The sequence below is a fragment of the Saimiri boliviensis genome, chromosome 6, assembly GCF_048565385.1.
Source record: "Saimiri boliviensis isolate mSaiBol1 chromosome 6, mSaiBol1.pri, whole genome shotgun sequence".
Lineage (NCBI taxonomy): Eukaryota > Metazoa > Chordata > Mammalia > Primates > Cebidae > Saimiri > Saimiri boliviensis.
In genome coordinates, this window is record NC_133454.1 from 79,424,676 (window position 1) to 79,447,455 (window position 22,780).

The following is a 22,780-nucleotide window of genomic DNA, read 5'->3' on the forward strand; positions in this document are numbered from 1 at the left end:
CTATCATAGAGTAAGTCTTCAAGGTGATAGTGATAAGGCAAAAAAGAAAAGCAGCAGCAGCTGCTGCTGCTGCTTCTGCTTTCCCTCCATGAGATCAATTTTGTTTGATGAGGGGATGGGAAATGGTGTTCGACTGAGGCAAGGTGCTGAAAGCAGAACACAAAGGAGCTCTTTCTACTCCTGGAAGATCGGTTTGCCAACCAGAAATTATAGTTAGAGATCAGGTGAAACTTCTCCCTGCAGACAGCTGGTGATTTCTTTCATATAGTAAACAAAATGCTTTATTTATATCTTTCTTTTTTTTTTTTTTTTTTTTTTGAGACAGAGTTTCACTGGTTACCCAGGCTGGAGTGCAATGGCGCGATCTTGGCTCACCACAACCTCCGCCTCCTGGGTTCAGGCAATTCTCCTGCCTCAGCCTCCTGAGTAGCTGGGATCACAGGCACGCGCCACCATGCCCAGCTAATTTTTTGTATTTTTAGTAGAGACGGGGTTTCACATGTTGACCAGGATGGTCTCGATCTCTTGACCTTGTGATCCACCCGCCTCGGCCTCCCAAAGTGCTGGGATTACAGGCTTGAGCCACCGAGCCCAGTTTGTTTATATCTTTCTAAAGAGAAATGCTTTGCTCATATTTATTCTGCTGCCCATGCCTGCCTCCTCCATCCAGTACATCTTCCATATTATTCCAGCATATGGCTTTCTTTTTTTTTTTTGAGACGGAGTTTCGCTCTTGTTACCCAGGCTAGTGCAATGGCGCAATCTCGGCTCACCACAACCTCTGCCTCCTGGGTTCAGGCAATTCTCCTGCCTCAGCCTCCTGAGTAGCTGGGATTACAGGCACGCACCACCATGCCCAGCTAATTTTTTGTATTTTTAGTAGAGACGGGGTTTCACCATGTTGACCAGGATGGTCTCGATCTCTTGACCTCATGATCCACCCGCCTCGGCCTCCCAGAGTGCTGGGATTACAGGCTTGAGCCACCGTGCCCGGCCCCTTTTTTTTTTTTTTTTTTTTTTTTTTCAAAAAAAAATTTTTTTCGGGGGGATGGAGGCTTGCTCTTGTTGCCCAGGCTGGAATACAATGGCATGATCTCAGCTCACTGCAGCCTCCACCTCCCAGAGTCAAGTGATTCTCCTGCCTCAGCCTCCCAAGTAGCTGAGATTATAGGCATGTGCCACCACGCCTGGCTAATTTTTGTATTTTTAGTAGAGATGAGGTTTTACCATGTTGGTCAGGCTGATCTCTAACTCCTGACCTCAAGTTATCCTCCTGTCTCGGTCTCCCAAAGTGCTGGGATTACAGGCGTGAGCTACCACACTTGGCCTTTTTTTTTTTTTTTTTTTTAAGAGAGCATTGTGCCCTGTCTCCAAGGTTGGAGTGCAGTGGCGTGATCATGGCTCACTGTAGCCTTGACCTCATGGGCACAAGCAATCCCCCTGCCTCGCCTCAGCTTCCTGAGTAGCTGGGATCACAGGCATGCACTACCATGCTCAGCTATTTTTTTAAATTGCATTTGTAGGGATGGGGTCTCTGTATGTTGCCCAGGCTGGTCTGAAACTCTTGGGCTCAAGCAGTCTTTATGCTTTGGCCTTCCAAAGTCCTGATATTAGATAGTCATGAGCTACTCTGGCCTTTTTTTATTTTTATTTTTAAAAATTTATATTAATTTTAAAAAATAAATAGAGATGGGATCTTGCTATATTGCACAGGCTGGTCTCAAACTCCTAGCCTTAAGCAATTGTCTTCCATCAGCCTCCCAAAGTGCTGGGAGTGAGGCACTGCACTGGTGCAGAATATGGCTTTTAAAATTAGGAGTGTATCTGTTACTCCCTTTAACTCTTTTGGTACAGATAAAGTCCTAACTCCTTAACATGAATGATAACTCTCTTAATGATCTGGTCTTTACCTACCTCACTTGCTTCTCTTTCACTGTGTCCCATGCAGTGGAAATTTGTTGTGTGTGTGTGTGTGTGTGTGTGTGTGTGTGTGTGTGTGTGTCTAGCATCTGAATTTTTTTCTTACATTTGGGAAAGTTCAGGTACTCATTTTTCCCTGCTCCTTCGTAGCTAGTGCGCAGGAATATGATCCAGGCTCAGCCAATAGAACATCAAGTCTGCAGTGAGTGATGCAGAAGATTATGGATAGGGGCAGTGGGAGCAGTGGTAATAATGAGGGAGCTCTCATGTTATACAGGCAATGGTGTCTCCAGCAGACTGTTCCCATGAGTGGTTTGGCTGCAGTTCTGGCTGCCTACCCTACCTTGTTACCAGCCTAATTTCAGAACCTAAGTTTCTCTAGCGCTTGCATTGGATCTGTGAGGTTACACATTGTTTTTCTAATAAATTCCTTTTCTGTTTTAAAGGAACCCAAGGTGGTTTCTGTTACTTGCACTTACAAAGAGCCTTGAGTATAACACCCTCCAGCACCAGGTGCTCCATTCACATTAAATACCTGCAGTTCTTCCAGACTGACTATGCTTGTCTCCACTTTGGGGCTTTCTCACATTCTCTTCTACCTGGAATACTCTTTATCCCATTCTTGTTCTGTTTGACTCTTGATGTTCCTTGAGAACTCAGCTCTGTTGTCCCATCACTCTTTCTGTGAATATTTCCCCAGATCTCAAGATTGGGTTAGCTCCTCAGTGCTCCCACAAAATCCTCTGCTTATCTCTATTACAGTACTTGTCATACTCTGCTGTAATTGTCTTTATATTCTTTGGAAACATAGGCCAGTATTATGTTGAATACCTTTGTACTGTCTCTGGCAAATAATAATTATAATCTAAATTTTATTTGTTAAATGAGTGAACAATTCCCTTGAGTTATTATACACTGTTACATTAAATTGTACACAGTTATATTGAAATTTATTTGCATGTCTGTTTTCCCTAATAAACTATGAATATTTTAAGAGCACAGACCAAGTTCTTCATCTTTATATTCTTAATTTATAGCATAGTACTTGGCTCAGAGTAGATGCTGAGGAAACATTGGATTCATGAACAAATGAATGAATGGCAGGACTTTTGTTTTAGAATTTCAGTTAAATAGTTTTACCCAAAAGAAGGCATCTTTTTTGACCATATATGTAAAGATAAGGTATTGGTACTTGGCTCATACTGAGTAACTGACATTCTCAATTTCTTCTATGTACTAGGATTGGTAGTCTGTTTATTAATAGGAAGATAGTATATACATGAAACAGTAACTGAGAGGTCAGTATTTTATGTGCCAAGGGGGTGATATGGACAGATGTTGGTTCAGTCTCATGATAAATATAACATCTTAATTGAACCATTGAAAGTGTAATACCTAAAGCATATATGGCTATTGTTAATTGGATTGATTAAAATGGGAGCCCAAAGGAGGCTTTGTCTTTCTATTTTACTTGCCTTATATATTGCTTATTTCGGACTGATTTGGAGTTTTTCCCTATTCCTTTTTAGGTCCAAGACAACTTTGACAAGATTGAATTCAATAGGATGTGTTGGACCCTCTGTGTCAAAAAAAATCTCACAAAGAATCCCCTGCTCATTACAGAAGAAGATGCATTTAAAGTATGGGTTATTTTCAACTTTTTATCTGAGGACAAGTATCCATTAATTATTGTGACAGAAGAGGTAAGGTGTGGCATGGGGAGTTTTTATTTGGTCATTTTAGCATTTAATAGACCTGGCTTGGTATTTTTTCTGTAAATTCAGCATAGATATAGAAGGAGATGCATATCTCCTAGTGTTTTTGGATCAGAGGCAAAGCAGCCTGAATTTAGAAAAGCTCCAAATATAGTAATTTGGGGCATGTAATACCCCTGGAGATTTGCAGGAAAAGTGGATCTCTTTCTCTCTAAATGACTATGATGATAAATGAATGTATCCTCATGTCCAAAGACTATTCTGTATAAGTCACAACATAATTTTCATACTACTTGCATATTGACAAAACATAGGAACTGGCTGAGTGCTGGTACATGGGAAACACATAGGACCCAGAATGTTGTTTTCAGGGCTGTTTTATGTGAGTAAATACTATCCTTGTTTCAAAGTCCAAGATGATGACTTTCCATACCTTTCAAAATAAAAGAAAAAGAATGCTTGTTTTGTTCTGGGTTATTTTCCCTAAACGTCCAAAGGAAAAAATAATAGGAGTAAGGTTTCTCAAATATCTTACTGCCCTAAAAAGTGACACATGTTAATACATGGTATTTTTTTCTGAACCGGGGTTTCGCTCTTGTTACCCAGGCTGGAGTGCAATGACGCGATCTCGGCTCACCGCAACCTCCGCCTCCTGGGTTCAGGCAATTCTCCTGCCTCAGCCTCCTGAGTAGCTGGGATTACAGGCACGCGCCACCATGCCCAGCTAATTTTTTTTTTTTTTTTTTTTGTATTTTTAGTAGAGACGGGGTTTCACCATGTTGACCAGGGTGGTCTCGATCTGTTGACCTTGTGATTCACCCGCCTCGGCCTCCCAAAGTGCTGGGATTACAGGCTTGAGCCACCGCACCCGGCTAATACATGGTTTTTACAGTAGAAAATTTAGAAAAGATTAATATGCAAAACTAAAATCAGCTGTAGTCCCCACACTTAAAAAAAAGCCATCTATAATCCCTAAACCTTGGACAAATGACTTAACCTGCAAGTTTTCATTTTCTTCTCTGTGAAATAAAGCTAATTGCATGTTTACTCTAAGGGTTGTGAAGTTCTGCATTTAAAGGATTTAATTTAATGCTTGGCACATAGTATGTACTCTGTAACTCTGAGTGTTAACTCTTATGACTACTCTTATTGCATGCATTTTTGCATACGAATCTGCTTATTTTCTTTGGATCATCTTCCAACAGTGAAATTCTGAGTCCCAAGAAATGCACACTTTCAGGGTATTAGAGGAGCAAGGCAAAGTTGCCCTTCAGAAAGGGTGTACCAAGGCATTAAAGGTTGGGAAGGGCCGGGCGCGGTGGCTCAAGCCTGTAATCCCAGCACTTTGGGAGGCCGAGGTGGGTGGATCACGAGGTCGAGAGATCGAGACCATCTTGGTCAACATGGTGAAACCCCGTCTCTACTAAAAATACAAAAAACTAGCTGGGCATGGTGGCACGTGCCTGTAATCCCAGCTACTCAGGAGGCTGAGGCAGGAGAATTGCCTGAACCCAGGAGGCAGAGGTTGCGGTGAGCCAAGATTGCGCCATTGCACTCCAGCCTGGGTAACAAGAGCGAAACTCTGCCTCAAAAAAAAAAAAAGGTTGGGAAGGACTTTGACCAATAGTAAAGGCAGAGGAGAATTCTGGATGGAAGCAACAGTGAGCAGTGTTATATGACTCAGGAAAGCAAAAGGCATGTTCTAAAAGGAGAGAGGCAGGTATCCAGCTTGACTGAGTTGCCAGTCAGGATGCTTACTTAGAAACAGCCACACTGGCTGATTCAAGCCAAAACAGAATTTTTTTTTTTGAGATGGAGTTTCGGTCTTACCCAGACTGGAGTGCAATGGTGCAATCTTGGCTCACTGCAACCTCTGCCTCCCAGGTTCAAAAGATTCTCCTGCCTTACCCTCTTGAGTAGGTGTGATTACAGGTGCCTGCCACCATGCCTGACATTTTTTTTTTTTTTTTTTACGAGACAGGGTTTTACTCTGTTGCCTTGGCTGGAGTGCAGTGGTTCAATCACGGCTCACAGCAGCCTCAACCTCCTGGGCTTAGCGTATCCTCCCGCCTCAGCCTACTGAGTAGATGGGACTACAGGCATGCACCACCACACTCAGCTAATTAAAATAATTTTTTTTTTTTTGTAGTGATAGGGTCTTGCCATGTTGCCCAGGCTGGTATCAGACTCCCTTTACCACAGCCTCCCAAACTGCTGGCCTCAAGTGATCCCTTTACCTCAGCCTCCCAAAGTATTGGGTTTACAGACATGAGCTATTGTGTAGGGCCTGAGAAGGGACTTTTTTAGAAGGATGCTGGATAGCTTACAGAATCATTATGACGGCTTAAAAAGCAGGTGTGGAGGCTATGCAGTTTTGTCTGTCCTGGCCACTTCAGTGAGGAACCACGAGGAAAATGCTGCTGCCATCAGATGATGGGTGTTGCACTTATGCCATGGAACACATCTGGTCCTGGACACTGATTACTGCCTGAATTAGTCCATTTTCATGCTGCTAATAAAGACATACCCACGACTGGGCAATTTATAAAAGAAAGAGGTTTAAAGGACTTACAGTTCCACATGACTGGGGAGGCCTCACAATCATAGCAGAAGGTGAAAAGCACGTCTCACATGGCAGCAGACAAGAGAAAAGAGCTTGTGCGGAAAACTCCTTTATAAAACCATCAGATCTCATGAGACTTATTAGTTATTACGAGAACAGCATGGGAAAGACCTGCCCCCATGTTTCAATTACTTCCCACTGGGTTCCTCTCACAACACGTGGGAATTCAAGATGAGATTTCGATGGGGACACAGCCAAACCATATCACTGCCTCAGAACTCAAATCTTCCTGTAACTGTTCTTCCTGTGAGAGAGAGTTCTCCATACTGCTCACTTCCCAATTCATCATCAGGGTGTGATTTATCTAACTGGCATGGCTTAGGTCAGGTACCATGCACTACTTGCAAGAGAGTCTTGGAAAGGATACATTTGCATTTTCAGCTTCTACATTGGCAGGTAGGGATTTCCCCAGACATAAGAGAAGGGTTAGATGCTGAGCAGTCAAAAAAGAATGATACATGTCCTTTCTTACTGGAACATGATCGTTGTGAAGAAGACAGGTGGTAGATGAAGCTGGAGAGTTTTGACTTTATCCTGTAGGCAGTGGGGAAAGATGAACCACTGATTTTTTTTTTTTTTTTGAGACGGAGTTTCACTCTTGTTACCCAGGCTGGAGTGCAATGGCGCAATTTCGGCTCACCGCAACCTCCGCCTCCTGGGTTCAGGCAATTCTCCTGCCTCAGCCTCCTGAGTAGCTCGGATTACAGGCATGTGCCACCACGCCCAGCTACTTTTTTGTATTTTTAGTAGAGACGGGGTTTCACCATATTGACCAGGATGGTCTCGATCTCTTGACCTCGTGATCCACCCGCTTCGGCCTCCCAAAGTGCTGGGATTACAGGCTTGAGCCACCGCGCCCGGCAACCACTGATGATTTTTGAGCAAGAGAATGATGGGTGAATAGATGAAATATGGAGACATGGGAAGTGAGAAGCTGAGAGAAGCCCAGTGGCATCGAGGACTAAAATACAGTGAGAATAGAAAAGAAGGCCAGATGTGAAGAACCTAGAGGTCACGGGACTAAGCATATAGTGCCTCACTGTGGGGAATACAGACAAGTTTCAAGCCTGGGCAACTGGGGAGTAATATATTTGTTTAAGGCATGATACCTGAAATCAGACTTCCTGGTTTGAAACCCAACTCTATCACTTATTAGCTATGTGACAAATTACTTGCTCTCTCTGTTTGGGGTTCCCCGTCTGTAAGATGGGGATAGCTACTTCCTTCACTGGTCTCTGTGAGGGCTGAAAAAGTTGATATATGTGAAACGTTTTATAAAGGGCCTGGACCCATGGTAATTGCTCACTAAAATGGGTGTGTGTGAATGAATGATAGGATGATGAACAAATTTGGGAGGTATTGCATGATGGTGGGTTTGATACATTTGAGATTTTAGGTGGAACATCCTTGTGGAACTGTGCACTGGAAGTGTTTATCTAGAGCTTGCCAGAGGCCAGGGCTGGAGACAGAGATGGGGAAACACTAGAACTAGGTTAGATCAGGGAGGAAGACGGTAGTTGGAGACATGAGTGTCAAGGATAGAACCTTGGGACTATTTCTGTAGCAGAAAGAGGAAGTAGATTTGGTAAAGGAAGCTGAATTGAACAGGCTATGAGGTAGGAGAACTGGGGGAGTGCTGAGTCATAGATGTCTAAGAAATGAAAAGTTTTAAGAAGAACAAAAGTAGTTACTGGCATTAGATGCCTTCGAAAAATTGGATGATGATAAGTGAGTAGTTGCCCTTGGATTTAATGCTTAGGTACTCATTGGTAATCAAGGAGAAGGAAGTTTTACTGTAGTGGTGGGAACAGTTTCTTAGTGCTTAATAACTATAATGATGTAATTGTGTATGTATGTTAAAAAGAAAACGAAAAATAAAACATGCTGTGAAATTTTCGTCCAAGGAAATTGTCTAGCTTAATACGGAGATGTGCAGAAGGGAATGTCTGCAGACAAAGATATACCAGCGGTAGTTTTAAAATCTAGCTGCTGCTTGAAAGAATTGTGCAAATAAAATTTACAGTATTTTAGGCTATGTATGGTGGCTCAGGCCTATAATCCCAGCACTTTAGGAGGCTGAGGGGGGCATATTGCTTGAGCTCATAATTTCACAACTAGCCTGGGCAACATGGTGAAACCCCGTGTCTACAAAAAATTAGCTGGGCTTGATGGCATGCACCTGTTGTCCCAACTACTCAGGAGGCTGAGGTGGGAGGATGGCTTGAGCCAGGGAGGATGGTTTGAGCCTGAGAGGCGGAGCTTGCAGTGAACCTACATTGTGCCACTGCACTCTAGCCTGGGCAATAGAGCCAGATCTTGTCTCAAAAAAAAAAAAAAAAATTACAGTATTTTAAAACATTTTGTAGTTATTGTATTACACATTTAATTGTGTTTTTGAAAAACTGGACGTGGGATGGGTCTCTTACCCTTGATGTTTTTTTTTTTTCCCATCACTACAGTATATTAGGACTTGAAAGTGACCTTGTCCTGATTCCAGAATTAGAAATTAGTGAGCGTTTTTATTGCCTAGGCAGTACTTGCTTAATATGGATGACGTGTCAATGGCTCTAAATCATCACTGAGCCACAGGCTGTGAAGGGAGCCAGTCAGCATCAGTTTTCTAACTACTTTGCCTAAGAAACTCAAAAGATTTTTGCTGCAGGCAGCCAGAAGAATTGGGACCCACATGGGCCTTGATGTACGTTTCTATAGGCCAGAATCCAGCCAAGGCTCCTAGGCATGTTTATCTTCAAGACCTTTGCAGACTAACTGGAATGTCTTGATTCTCTTTCAAAACAAGTTAATGTCATTTGAGAAGGGAGCAGCCTTTCTTTGGTTTGTTAGAATAGCCAGGCAGCATATATTGTCATGTTATTGTTTGGACTTACTCTGTGATTTGACAGCTTTTCTTCTGGTTTGAAGTAGAATTAGTTTTAGAGATTTTCCTCTAGGGCCAGGAGTGCTTGTGTGGGAAAGAAGGGATCACTGGAGCAGATTTATATGAGATTGCTTTGTCTAGCTGCTGAACCAGCCTCCTGAGGTTAAACATGTTGATTTGTGTTTATGGAGCTCTTAGCCTATCACTTGGCCTTTGACCAAGCACTGCAAACTGAAGGTCATGCTATATTATGAAAAATACGTTCTCTGTTAGCTTTTGCTTTCTTTCTGAATAATAACACTTAAAAAACTATATTTGGACTAATTTTAGATTCACAGATTTTAATAAAATTTAATGTAAAAACATATTTAAAAACAAATTTTGAGATATAATGTTGTTATCAGTACTTTTTAGGCTTTATAAATTTAAAGTAATACTTGTTTCTAATAATCCACTCACCATAATGATCATTTGCATTTTTTTTTTTTTTTTTTTTTTGAGACGGAGTTTCGCTCTTGTTACCCAGGCTGGAGTGCAATGGCGCGATCTTGGCTCACCGCAACCTCCGCCTCCTGGGTTCAGGCAATTCTCCTGCCTCAGCCTCCTGAGTAGCTGGGATTACAGGCACGCGCCACCATGCCCAGCTAGTTTTTTGTATTTTTAGTAGAGACGGGGTTTCACCATGTTGACCAGGATAGTATCGATCTCTCGACCTCGTGATCCACCCGCCTCAGTGATCATTTGCATTTTAAGTCCAGAGTGCTTTTTAAGAAAGATTTTTTTTAAGCCTTAATTAATACAATGTAAGATATAACCAGCCTGGCTCAGTGGCTCATGCCTGCAATCCCAACACTGAGGTGAGATGAGGAGGCTGAGGTGGGAGGGTTGTTTGAGCTTGGGAGTTTGAGACCAGCCTGGACAACATGGTGAAACCCTGTCTTTACAAAAAATACAAAAATTAGCTGGGCACAGTGGCACATGCCTGAAGTCTCAGTTACTCGGGAGGCTGAGGTGGGAGGATTGCCCAAGACACAGACACTGTAGTTAGCTGTTACTGTGGCACTGCACTCCAGCCTGGTGGACAGAGCAAAACACTGACTCAAAAAAAAAAGAGAAAAAGAAAAGATATAATTGTCAGCCGGGTGCAGTGGTGCACACCTGTAATCCCAGCAGTTTGGGAGACTGAGGCAGGCTGATCACTTGAGCTCAGGAATTTGAGACCAGCCTGGGTAACATGGTGAAACCCTGTCTCTGTAAAAAACAAAAAAAATTAGCCAGGCAGCGGTGCCGAAGTGGGAGGATTGCTTTAGCCTGGGAGGTCAAGGCTGCAGTGAGCTAAGATCGCACCACTGCCTCCAGCCTGGGTGACAGAATGAGACCCTGTCTCAAAAAGAAAAATCTGTATCTATATATATATATCTCATGGCAGTTATGAATAATGTAAGTGGTATAGATAATGTTTGCTTTTGGCTGGACGTGGTGACTCACACCTGTAAGCCTAGCACTTCAGGAGGCTGAGGCAGGTGCATCATCACCTGAGGTCAGGACCGTGGTGAAACCCTGTCTCTACTAAAAACACAAAAATTAGCCAGGCCTAGTGGCACACACCTGTAATCCCAGCTTCTTGGGAGGCTGAAGCAGGAGAATTGCTTGAACCCAGGAGGTGTGGAGGTTGCAGTGAGCCGAGATTGTGCCACTGGGCGACAGAACGAGACTCGGCCTCAAAAAAAAAAAAAAAAAAAAAAAGATTGCTTTTGATTTAATTTTCTGTTACCCAGAAAGTAGTTTCAAGAATGTTAAATCAACATTTAAGTGATTTACATAGTGAAGTTAAGATGTTTCTGTCACATAGATGTAAGAAATAATGTGTCCCCATTTGAGTTGGATTCCGTAATTTTTGTTAGAATATCTTCCTGGAAATATGTGCCTATAAAGTATAGTTTTTGTTTAGTATTCATTTCTCACAGAGACAGGAACATAACAGGATGTGTCTCTTATGTACTTATTTGGAAGAATTGCCTTGTAGTTAAAACTTGAACTGGACATAGTTTTAAGAGACTCTAAATAAAATAAAACCTGTTAAGCCAATAAAATGCCCCTTATTAATGATGATAAAGAATTTTTAATAAAATAAATTCTGAAACTGAAGGCCTTGAAAATCACATGCATCTTGAAAGTTTATTCTTTGTTATTTTTGGTGAAACTTGCTTGGAAGGAGGAAGTAAGCTGCTTCCTGAAACTGAATGAGCTCTTAGAATTGATGCAGACCACTCGAGACTAACACGGCAACACGTGATTTATTATTTAGTATAATTAAATAGTGGAGAATGGGAATGTTTGTTTCTCCTTGGCCCAATATAATGAATCAAAAGGCCCTTACGTTATTTGGTTATGGTAAGTATATGATTGTGTTGAAAGTCAGCAGGAAATGAATCTAGATTAGTTGTCTGGCACAGTCACTGGGAATGCTGAGCAGATCGAAGCTGAGTGCTAATGACAACATCACAAGGCTTGGGAGGACATCTTCAGAAAGGTTCATGATGAACCTGGCAAGCTACTTCTAGAGCTGAGTTTGCTACTAATAGGCGCTTTCTGAGTTACAAACATAAAAAGTCATCTGATTTTGAAGAGGAAACTGAAGCTTGGAGTGTGAATGGCTTGGGTTCAGTAAGAGGTAGGTGAGGAAGAGCTAAGGCTGATTCTTGACTTGTATAAGGACATGGTCAGTTAGCTCCACCATCTTGTCTCACCCACATGTAGTCATCCTCCACACACGTGCTCATACACAGGTGCTTCCTTTGCCTTGCTACTGAAACTTCTACTTGGGCCTGTACTCCCTTTACCCCAAGTTGTAAGCTGCCAGCCTGGGCCCTTCTTCTTGCTGCCTTAGAGACATTGTGATTATGTTACCTTGAGCAATTGTTTATCTTAATGTCCTTTTTGACTCTCTTTTTCTTGCTTTTATCTCTTTAATATCTCTCTCTCTCTCTCTCTCTCTCTCTCTCTCTCTCTCTCTCTCTCTCTTTCTCTCTAAGATGGAGTCTCGCTCTATCACACAGGCTAGAATGCAGTGGCATGATCTCGGCTCACTGCAACCTCTACCTCCCTGGTTCAAGTGATTCTCCTACCTCAGCCTCCCAAGTAGCTGGGATTACAGGTACGCGCCACCACACAACCAGATAATTTTTGTGTTTTTAGTAGAAATGGGGTTTCGCCATGTTGGCCACGCTGGTCTGAAACTTCCGGCCTCAGGTGATCTGTCTGCATCAGCCTCCCAAAGTTCTGGGATTACAGGTGTGAGCCACTGCACCCCGCCTTCAATCTCTTCTTTACTTTAATCTTTTTATACCTTTCTCTTTTCTGTCTCCTTTTCTCCTTCCCTCTTCCCTTTTCCCTCTTTTTCTTAACATTTTCTTTTTTTCTCTTTCTCTATCTCTGTTACTTCTCTTTAAAGAGCCAAGGAACTACCTGATAATACCTGGTAAGTTTAACAGTAGATGACATCTCTCTAGCAAGAGAAAGGAAAGAGCTAAGTGTGTTTTTCTCCAACAGGTAAATTTTGGTGAACACTTACCATGTGCTGTTGTTAGGGTATAAGACAAATCTTTGTCCTAGAAGAGCTTATAGCATCTCATCAAATTAAATCAATAGAACTTCTAATACATTGTTTCATTTTTCTCTCTTTTTTTAATAAATGAGATAGGGTCTTGCTCTGTTGCCCAAGCTCAAGTGCAGTGTTGTGATCATTGCTTACTCTAACCTTAAACTTCTTGGCTTAAGCGATCTTCCCTCTTTAGCTTCCTGAGTAGCTGGGACTACAGGCATGTCCCACGATACCTGGCTGACTTTTTAATTTTTCTGTAGAGGTAACATCTTGCCATGTTGCCCAGCTGATCTTGAATTCCTGGCCTCAAGTGGTCCTCCTGTCTCAGCCTTCCAAAAAAACAGGCGTGAGCCACCATACCTGGCTTCTCTTGATATTTTTTCAACTTGTGATATTTTGTGAATATACATGCCTTTGCAAACATGCATGTCTATTTTTCTGTTAAATATATTATTTTACAAAAAGTATTATAACCAAATTATTGGAAATGCAAAGAAGAAAAAGGAAAAAAATTAACTCATGATCCTGTTGTTTCAAATTAAACTTACTATTTCCGACAAATGTTTGTCAAAATAATTACATAATCTTTGTGCAGTAGCATTCATAGGAAAATTTAGTTTCATATTCTTCTTCACTTTCTCTTGTTTCATAAATGCCTTCTCAAATGTAATTTTGAATGGTTGAATAGTATTCACCTCAGTGCAGAAGGGAAGCAACATTAGTAGGGTATCTACTATGTGATGGTTATTGTGCAAATTTCTCCATATTTGTCTCATTTCACCCCACAGCATTTCTATAAGTATTGTTATGCCCATTTCATAGATGAGAAAATTGAGGCTTAGCTTAGTTAATTTCAGTTTAGCAAACATTTGTTGAGCTCTGAGGTACCATGATGAACTTTGGGGATTAAGGATGAGTGGGACATGGTTTCTCCTACAAGGAATGCAGAAAATGGTCAAAAAGAAAGTAAGTGAAAATACACCAAGTGCAGTGACATAGAAGAGGAACACGTGACCTGGGTTCGGGTTGGTCAGAGCAGGTTTGCTAAAGCAGCAACGCTTTTCAAAACTTTAGTGTGCACATGGAAGTATTAGGGGTTTTTGTTAAAATACAGACTCTGATTTTTGGGCTTTCGTTGGTCTGACAGTCTTCATTTCTAACAAGCTTGTAGGTGGTGCTAATGTTGCTGGTCTGCATATGTCATTTTGAGTAGGAATATTCTAGAGGATGTAGGACTTGAATAAATACCCGTTAGCTTGGTTGAGAGATGGGAAAAGATATTCTAGACAGAGAAGACAGAATAGGGAATGACATACAGCCTAAGGAAAGTATGGTAGGAGGGTAAACTACTTATAATCTATGGCAAGTGGTGGCAAACTACCGCTTGCTGGCTAAATCCAGCCCACAGCCTATATTTGCATGGCACATGTGCTAAGAATAGTTTTTATATTTCTAAAGGGTTGTAAAAAAAAAAAACAAAATCAAGGAAGAACACATCATAGAGGGCATGAAGCTTAAATATTTACTGTTCAACCCCTTACAGTAAAAGTTTACACCCCCGATCTATGATATTAATGGTATTGGTGGAGTGTAAAGTCTGAGGTGGGTCATATTTGAGAAAGTAGGCTGGGGGATGATCACCAAGGGATGCAGATGAGCTTGGCCTCTGTCTTTGAGGTGATAGGGAGCCAGGGCAGGGCTTAAAGAGAAGAGTGTCAGGCTCTGGCTTTTGTTTTAGAAAAATCCCTTTGTAGGAATATATATATATAAAAGAAGGGGGGACCCTGGAGGTAAGGATACCAACCAGAAGGCCTGACCAAAAGCAGATTGAGTAGAAGTGACAGAGTTCAGAGCTGTCTGGGACAAAGCTTTAAAATTTCTTTTCTAAACCCTTAGAAAGTGGAAAGAAAAAAATATAATAAAATAAAATTTCTTTTCACTGTAACTCATAGGAAATGTTTTTTGTCATGACCCAGCACACAGAGACACATGCACACACAGCGCAAAACATATCACAAAATACTATTTCTTTATTGTGGATGAATTCCCATGTTTTTTGTTCCATTCAAAATAATGCTGGTTGCTATCCACTAAGTTGACTTTACAGTGGGCCATAACCCACAGTTTGAAAACACTCATTTAGGGAAATAAAACACCAGGATTATGTCACTGGTTTGATGTGGGGAGTGGGGAACAAGAATCCTAAAATGGATGTGTGAATGGTGTTATTCCTAATGGAAATCAATAGTAGAGGGGGGAAGCCATTTGGAAGGAGAGAAGATTCATTCGTTTTTGGACATAATGTTGAATTTGAGAGCACTGTAGGATATTTGGGCTTTCCAGAAAATAAGAGGTATCAATTATTACTCAGTTTTATTGCCTTATTGTTTGTTTAATTGCTGTTCTTTCTTTCTTTTTGAGACAGAGTCTCGCTCAGTTGTCCAGGTTGGAGTGCAGTGGCACGATCTCCACTCACTGCCTTCAAGGTTCAAGCAATTCTCATGCTTCAAGCCCCCTGAGTAGCTGGGATTACAGGTGTGTAATCCCAGCATGAAGCATGAAAATTAGCCTGGCTAACTTTTTTGTATTTTTAGTAGAGACAGGGTTTTGCCATGTTGGCCAAGATGGTCTCGAACTCCTGGCCTCAAGTAGTCCTCCTGCTTTGGCCTCCCAAAGTGTTGGGATTATAGGCGTAAACCACCACTCCCAGCCTAACTGCTGTTATTTCAATAACAGTATTTTCTACACAAAGTATGATGTTTTAGAATTTAGTAAGCTTTTCCTACTCAGGCTAGGTATTCCACCATTATTTACAACATTGTAGTGTTCCAGTGGGAAGAAGCAGCATGAATTTTGAATAGTTGGCTTTTGAGGAAAATTTGTAAATTGGTCAATAACTTGTACATATTACTTTGAGATGTTTAATTTAGCGCTTGTATATTTGGTAAGATTAATGTTCTGATACATTAAAATATTTAACCGAGTGTAGAGTACATTAATTAGTTTATATATTGTTATACATGTGCAGTTTGTTTTAGTTCTGTATACAAATATACTACACTATTAGAGGGTTATCAGTTTTTTATTCCTTTACTTATTCTGCACTAATACAGACCAGTAGAATTTTATTTATATTCCTCTCCCTATGTAGTAGGAGACTCTTTAAAGATAGGCATTTTTGAAACTATAAAGAGTATTTCCTAAGTTCAACAAATCAGTGTTTATAACATAAATACAAAACTATGTTAAGTTTTTTTTAACTAGGAAATAATTGTTTCATATTCTTTATATAGATCGAATACCTGCTTAAGAAGCTTACAGAAGCTATGGGAGGAGGTTGGCAGCAAGAACAATTTGAACATTATAAAGTCAACTTTGATGACAGTAAAGATGGCCTTTCTGCATGGGAACTTATCGAGCTTATTGGAAATGGACAGTTTAGCAAAGGCATGGATCGGCAGACTGTGTCTATGGCAATTAATGAAGTCTTTAATGAACTTATATTAGATGTATTAAAACAGGTAAGAATTCTCTTACCGTATTTTTTTCTCATCTTTAGAATTTGACATTTTAAAATTAGTATTTTTATCACAAAGATGAGTATAAGTCACTTATTTTCTTACACTGATTTTGTTTTTTTTTTGTTTTTTGAGACAGTCTTGCTCTCTTGCCTAGGCTGGAATGTAGTGATATGATCTTGGCTCACTGCAACCTCCATCTCCTGGGTCCAAGGGATTCTCGTGTTTCAGCCACCCAAGTAGCTGGGATTACAGGCGTGCACCACCATGCACAGCTACATTTTGTATTTTTAGTAGATATGGGATTTTATCATGTTGGCCAGGCTGGTCTTGAATGCCTGACCTCAAGTGATCCACCCACCTCGGCCTCCCAAAGTGCTGGGATTACAGGTGTGAGCCACTATGCCTGGCCTGATTTTGAATAGGAATAAAATTTCTTATGTTTCCAGTCTTAGGGTTTCACTTAAAAAAAAATTACTGGTGCAATTTTGAAGTGTAGTTAAGCATTGGAAAGGTGCTATTTGAAATAACTGTTTAGATAATCACATTTCCTTTTTTTTTTTTTTTTTTTTTGAGATGGAGTCTCACTCTGTCACCAGGCTGGAGTGCAGTGTTGCAATCTCGGCTCACTGCAACCTTTGTCTCTCAGGTTCAAGAGATTCTCCTGCTTCAGCCTACCGAGTAGCTGGGACTACAAGCATGCGCCATCATGCCCAGCTAAGTTTTATATTTTTAGTAGAGATGGGGTTTCACCATGTTGGCCAGGATGGTCTCCATCTCTTGACCTCGTGATCTGCCCGCCTCAGCCTCCCAAAGTGATGGGATTACAGGTGTGAGCCACTGTCCCCAGCCCATTTCCAAAATATTTTTCAAGTATCTTCCTGTCATGTGCACATTCTTAACTATTGAGCCAGAAATATCTCCATGGCATAATGTTGAGTGAAAAAAAACATATTGCTGAACAGGAGATATCTTGTAATCCCCTTTAGGTAATGTGACGTGTGGGTGTAGAGCTGTCAGGAAGGTGCTTGTCAAAATGTTTACAGTGATCAACTCTGGATTGTGGGATTTTGGTGAATTTTTTTCTTCTTTATCCTTTCTGTATTATTGGACTTTCTACATGATTTTATATTATTTTTATAAAATCAGAAAAATACCCCTACTTGTGGGAAAAAAATGGTTTTATGTAGCAAAGATGCTTTTGTTTTAGACTGTCATCTTTTCCCCAGCACCCAGCATAGCATATGAAGCTCGATGCTTATTAAATAGAATTTATATTTTTTGGTGACTCTTTGAAATTTCTTACATTATTATACTGAATAATAACTCTGATTTGGGATTTCCTTACTTTGATTCTTTCTTTGTTTCATAGGTAATAATGTTGTCTTTGTTCTTTTTTCTCCTAATGGAGCACATCATAAACGTTGAGGCTGAATTTGTATAGGTTTTTGGTGCTACAAAAAGTTCCAAGACATGGTCTCTATCTGAAGCGGAATTCTCAGCCTCTTAGGATGGCAGGATATGACTATAGTAGAATTGCAGTATGAGATAGCTTTTGTTTGAATGTCCAAAGATTAGGAAACTAAATATGTAATATGATTAGAACTTAGTATGATAACCATATGAAACTTATAATCAAGTTAATATTATATATATTTAATGATATATATAATCTATCATGCACTATCAGCACCTGTAAATTTAATATTAAAAATATCAGGTATTCTCAAACAAGCCTGAAGGGCTTTGGCCTATAGTAATGTATAATTTTGCTTAAGTAAAAATTTGAGACACACCTTTGAGGCTGGTCTGTGGGAAGTAAGTACAGAGCTAGTGAGTGTGAGCTTAGAAGCCATACTTAGAAGCCAGTATTCCTTTAAAAAAAAAAAAAAGCAGAAGCCAGTATTCTAGTATTTTCCTGCTGGTGTAGAGCAGAGTTCCTTCTTCACAATAATGAGAGGTCAGGCAAAAAGGTAGGTTGGTACCAGAGGTGGAAGTCCTTGAATATTTGCTTGAGAAGATATTTGTGGCCAAGCTTTAGCATTTTCATTGATTAAGTGAGGTTTTACTTACCTCAGTCATTTATCATTTTCATTGATTGAGGTTTTACTTATTGTTTCAAATTTATTTTTGTAGAGATGAGGTCTCAACTCACTATGTTGCCCAGGCTGATCTTGAACTCCTGGCCTCAAGAGATCCTCCTGCCTTGGCCTCCCAAAGTGCTGGGATTACAGGCGTGAGCCACTACATCTGGCCTGATTGAGGTTTTAATTTACAGAGAATCATTGTTAGGGGTTTATTCTTTCTTTTTAAGTGGAATAGACCAGTATAATGAACTCCCACATACCCATCAACAGCTCCACTAACCACCAACATGTGGAAAAAAATCCTACCCCACCTACTTTTACCTCTCCTATGTTTTGAAGCAAATTTCAGGTATTTTATTTTGTTTATAAAAATTTCAGTAGGTGTCTCTAAAAGATAATGATTTTTTAAAAAGTCTCAAATGCTGCTTAACACGGGGGCGGTTCTTAGTCTATTATCTGCATATCACTTTGGGGTGGGGTTGTCTGAAATTATATGCAAATTTTTGTCTGGATATGCTTGCATGAGTGGATATAATGCCCCTGGCCTTCATAGATTCTCAGAGGGTTCACGAACAATTGGTGTTTACATATTCAGGATCATATTATCAAATAATGGAGTAGGCACTATCAAGGAAGAGATGTCAGCTCTTACACATAAAAGGACAAGAATTTATATCGCATTTAATCTTTCACAGGGTTACATGATGAAAAAGGGCCACAGACGGAAAAACTGGACTGAACGATGGTTTGTACTAAAACCCAACATAATTTCTTACTATGTGAGTGAGGATCTGAATGATAAGAAAGGAGACATTCTCTTGGATGAAAATTGCTGTGTAGAGGTGAGTCTACTGTTACTTCTTTGCATGATTACCCCATGCTGCCCCCTGCTGCTGAAGTAGCTTCTCACCTTCTTCCATCTAGACTCTAGAGCCTTAAAATAATCCCCAAATTTACATTTCCAAAATAATATAGGCATATAGTTGCCATGGTTTCTGAACCAAAAATTAGAGATAGCTGACAAAATTTTTTTCTTTTTCTTTTTTTTTTGAGACGGAGTTTCGCTCTTGTTACCCAGGCTGGAGTGCAATGGCGTGATCTCGGCCCACCGCAACCTCCACCTCCTGGGTTCAGGCAATTCTCCTGCCTCAGCCTCCTGAGTAGCTGGGATTACAGGCACGCACCACCATGCCCAGCTAATTTTTTGTATTTTTTTTTTAGTAGAGACGGGGTTTCACCATGTTGACCAGGATGGTCTCGATCTGTTGACCTTGTGATCCACCTGCCTCGGCCTCCCAACGTGCTGGGATTACAGGCTTGAGCCACCGCACTCAGCCCAAAATTTTTTTCTTATGTGAATTTATTTTCAATCTTATACTCATGAACAAAGTATAAGGATTAAATCATTTATTGCAACATTGAAGGAATCATCTATTGAATAAAAGGGAGTAATAAAAGAGATAATAAAGTAAAAAGAAAAGTTCAGTAAGACGATATTTGGAATCATGAATATGCCAGAAAATCTGGGACATTTTGAATGCAAGAAATAAAGGAAGATGTAAGCATTGTCTTTGAATACTTTGGGTGACTTTCAGGACACTTTATTCATAGGCACTAATTCTTTAAAGAAGTGAAATTCTCAAGAACATAAATTTTTGAGTTTTATTTCTGTATGAATTGTCCCCGTGTCTGTATGTGTTGAAGAATATTTGAATACCTGAAATCTCATGCATAAACTATAATGTATTTTAATGAATAATAATGTCTTGAGATGTCTAATGCCCATGAAGGGGTCTTCTTAGATTTAACTAAACATGGAGATCCACAAGGCCTCCAAAGGCCAGTTTACTCATAAAGATATAGGAGAGAAACCACAGGTTGCCAGCCATTACATTCCAAGAGCAAGGAGAGAAAGCCACATTAAGCAGATGTAGGAATCACCCTGGCTTAGCACTTCGTATTCCTTAGGAGTTAATACCTTTTGTAACATCATCACAGATATACTTTCCAGGATTCCTGCAAGGGAGGTGCTCAGGATAAGAGTTGCTATGCTCAGGAAATCCCAATGCATGGCATCCTATCAGTTGTTTATAGTTTTCACAGTCTAAATGTAGTATCTCAATCAGGGGTTGTTGTTACCATAAGTAATGTGCTTAGGGAACAGCATTAGTAAATCAGTAATATGCATTTAATAGTATTTTTCATTGACATGTAAGTTTCAGCTGATTTTTACAAATAATTAAGATTGAATTTCATTTAAATACTTAAAATTTTGAAGAACCAATTTTGCTCTCTGTTTTAGTCCTTGCCTGACAAAGATGGAAAGAAATGCCTTTTTCTCGTAAAATGTTTTGATAAGACTTTTGAAATCAGTGCTTCAGATAAGAAGAAGAAACAGGAGTGGATTCAAGGTAAGGTGATTTTGATTATTTGCCATGACATAATTTGAGAGCTCTGACTTTCTAGTTTTGAATCTCAGGAAGGATGCTAAGGCATTATTTCCTCATTGGTTATAGTTACTTCTGCATGTGATATAGTAGCTGAGAGAAAACTTATGATGAACTCTCAAAGTTTTCATTAGTTTTATTTGCATAATGAACTGTGGGTAAATTACAAATGGGAGATTTACTTTTTAAATAGATTTTAGGGTTGCAAGTATAGTTTTGCTACAGTGATATATTGTGTAGTGGTGAAATCTGGGCTTTTAGCATAACCATCACTCAAATAGTAGCTGTTAAGTCATTTCTCATCTCTTGCCAGCCTCCTGCCTTCCCACATTTCTGAGTCTCCAATGTCTATTAGTCCATACTCTATGTTCATATGTATACATATTTTAGTTCTCACTTTATAAGTAAGAACATGTGGTATTTGATGTTCGTTTATGGGTTATTTCAAGAAATACTTCAAGATAATAGCCTCCAATTCTATCCATATTACTGCAAAAGACATTATTTCGTTCTTTTTTATGGCTGAGTAGTATTCCAAGGTATATGTGTGTATGCACACACCACAGTTGTTGGTGGACACTTAGGTTGATTTCATCTTAGAGATTTTAGGTTTTACGTACTCTTATTATTTAAAGTGTATAGAATTTCTCCTTTTAAGGACTGTGAAAAATTTTACAGTGGCCATCTCGAGCTTGAGATAATATGTAAAGGAAAAGCGGAATTATGTAATAGTTTTTGAATACTTCAAGTGATTTTCAAGATCCATTACTTTTACAAGAAATCACTAGTTTTGGGTAACTCAAGAACACAAACTTTTGAATTAATAACTTTTTAAAAAATAATTTCAACTTTTATTTTAGATTCAGGGGTACATGTGCAGGTTTGTTACATGGGTGTATTGTGTAATGCGGAAGTTTGGGGTACGACTGAATCTATCACCCAGGAAGTGAGCATTGTACCTGATGGTTAAGAGTTTGTGAACCTCTTCCCCTCTACCTCCCATACCAGTCCCTAGTGCCTGTTGTTGCCACTTTTATGTCCATGAGTACCCAGTATTTAGCTCCCACTGACTAGTGAGAACATTCATTATTTGGTTTTCTGTTCTGCGTTAATTTCCTTAGGATAATGGCCTCTAGCTGCATCCATGTTGTTGCAAAAAAAAAACATTTTGTTCTTTTTTTATGGCTCTGTAGTGAATGAATAACTTTTTTTTTTTTTTTTTCTGAGATGGAGTTTTGCTTTTGTTACCCAGGCTGGAGTGCAATGGCGCGATCTCGGCTCACCGCAACCTCCGCCTCCTGGGTTCAGGCAATTCTCCTGCCTCAGCCTCCTGAGTAGCTGGGATTACAGGCACGCGCCACCATGCCCAGCTAATTTTTTTTTTTTTTTGTAGTTTTAGTAGAGACGGGGTTTCACCTTGTTGACCAGGATGGTCTCGATCTCTTGACCTTGTGATCCGCCCGCCTCGGCCTCCCAAAGTGCTGGGATTACAGGCTTGAGCCACCGCCGGCCTGTGAATGAATAACTTTTAAGTGTTCTATTGTTGGGTATCAGCCCAACCCTGTACGTAGGTGTTCTTATAGTCCTGGCGGTGACAAGGGACTGAGAAAAGGAAATAAAGACAGACGCACAAGAGTAGAATTTATAGCATGGGTTCAGGGGACCAGCGCAAGTGAAGGAAACCGTTGGCCCCGAGCTCTGGGCTCCAAACACTTTTATTATGTGCATAATCTCTTTGATCTTATGAGTGTGGAAGAGGAGGAAGAAGGGGTAGGTAAGATGTTGGGGGGAGGGCACTTGAGATCCTTCTAAGACATGCTAAACTAGTGCTCTGAGCATTAACGGCAGATGAGATCCTTCTAAGACATGCTAAACTAGTACTCTGAGTTTATCAGAAGTATAGCAGATGAGGAGCCCAATCCATCAAGGGGCTTTATCTCCTGAGCCTTGAGAACATAGAGCAATTAAAATCACTCCATATTCGGAGA

At 40.3% G+C, this 22,780-nt stretch overlaps 1 protein-coding gene across 1 annotated transcript in view; it reads left to right on the forward strand.

The window, feature by feature from the left end:
• SWAP70 (switching B cell complex subunit SWAP70) overlaps positions 1-22,780 on the forward strand; it is a 99,151-nt gene that overhangs the window by 52,324 nt on the left and 24,047 nt on the right. Inside the window, exons 3-6 of the mRNA XM_003919823.4 lie at positions 3,450-3,623; positions 16,034-16,261; positions 19,041-19,187; positions 20,648-20,756. Of these exons, the coding sequence (XP_003919872.1) occupies positions 3,450-3,623; positions 16,034-16,261; positions 19,041-19,187; positions 20,648-20,756 (658 nt within the window). The remainder of the gene's footprint in view (positions 1-3,449; positions 3,624-16,033; positions 16,262-19,040; positions 19,188-20,647; positions 20,757-22,780) is intronic.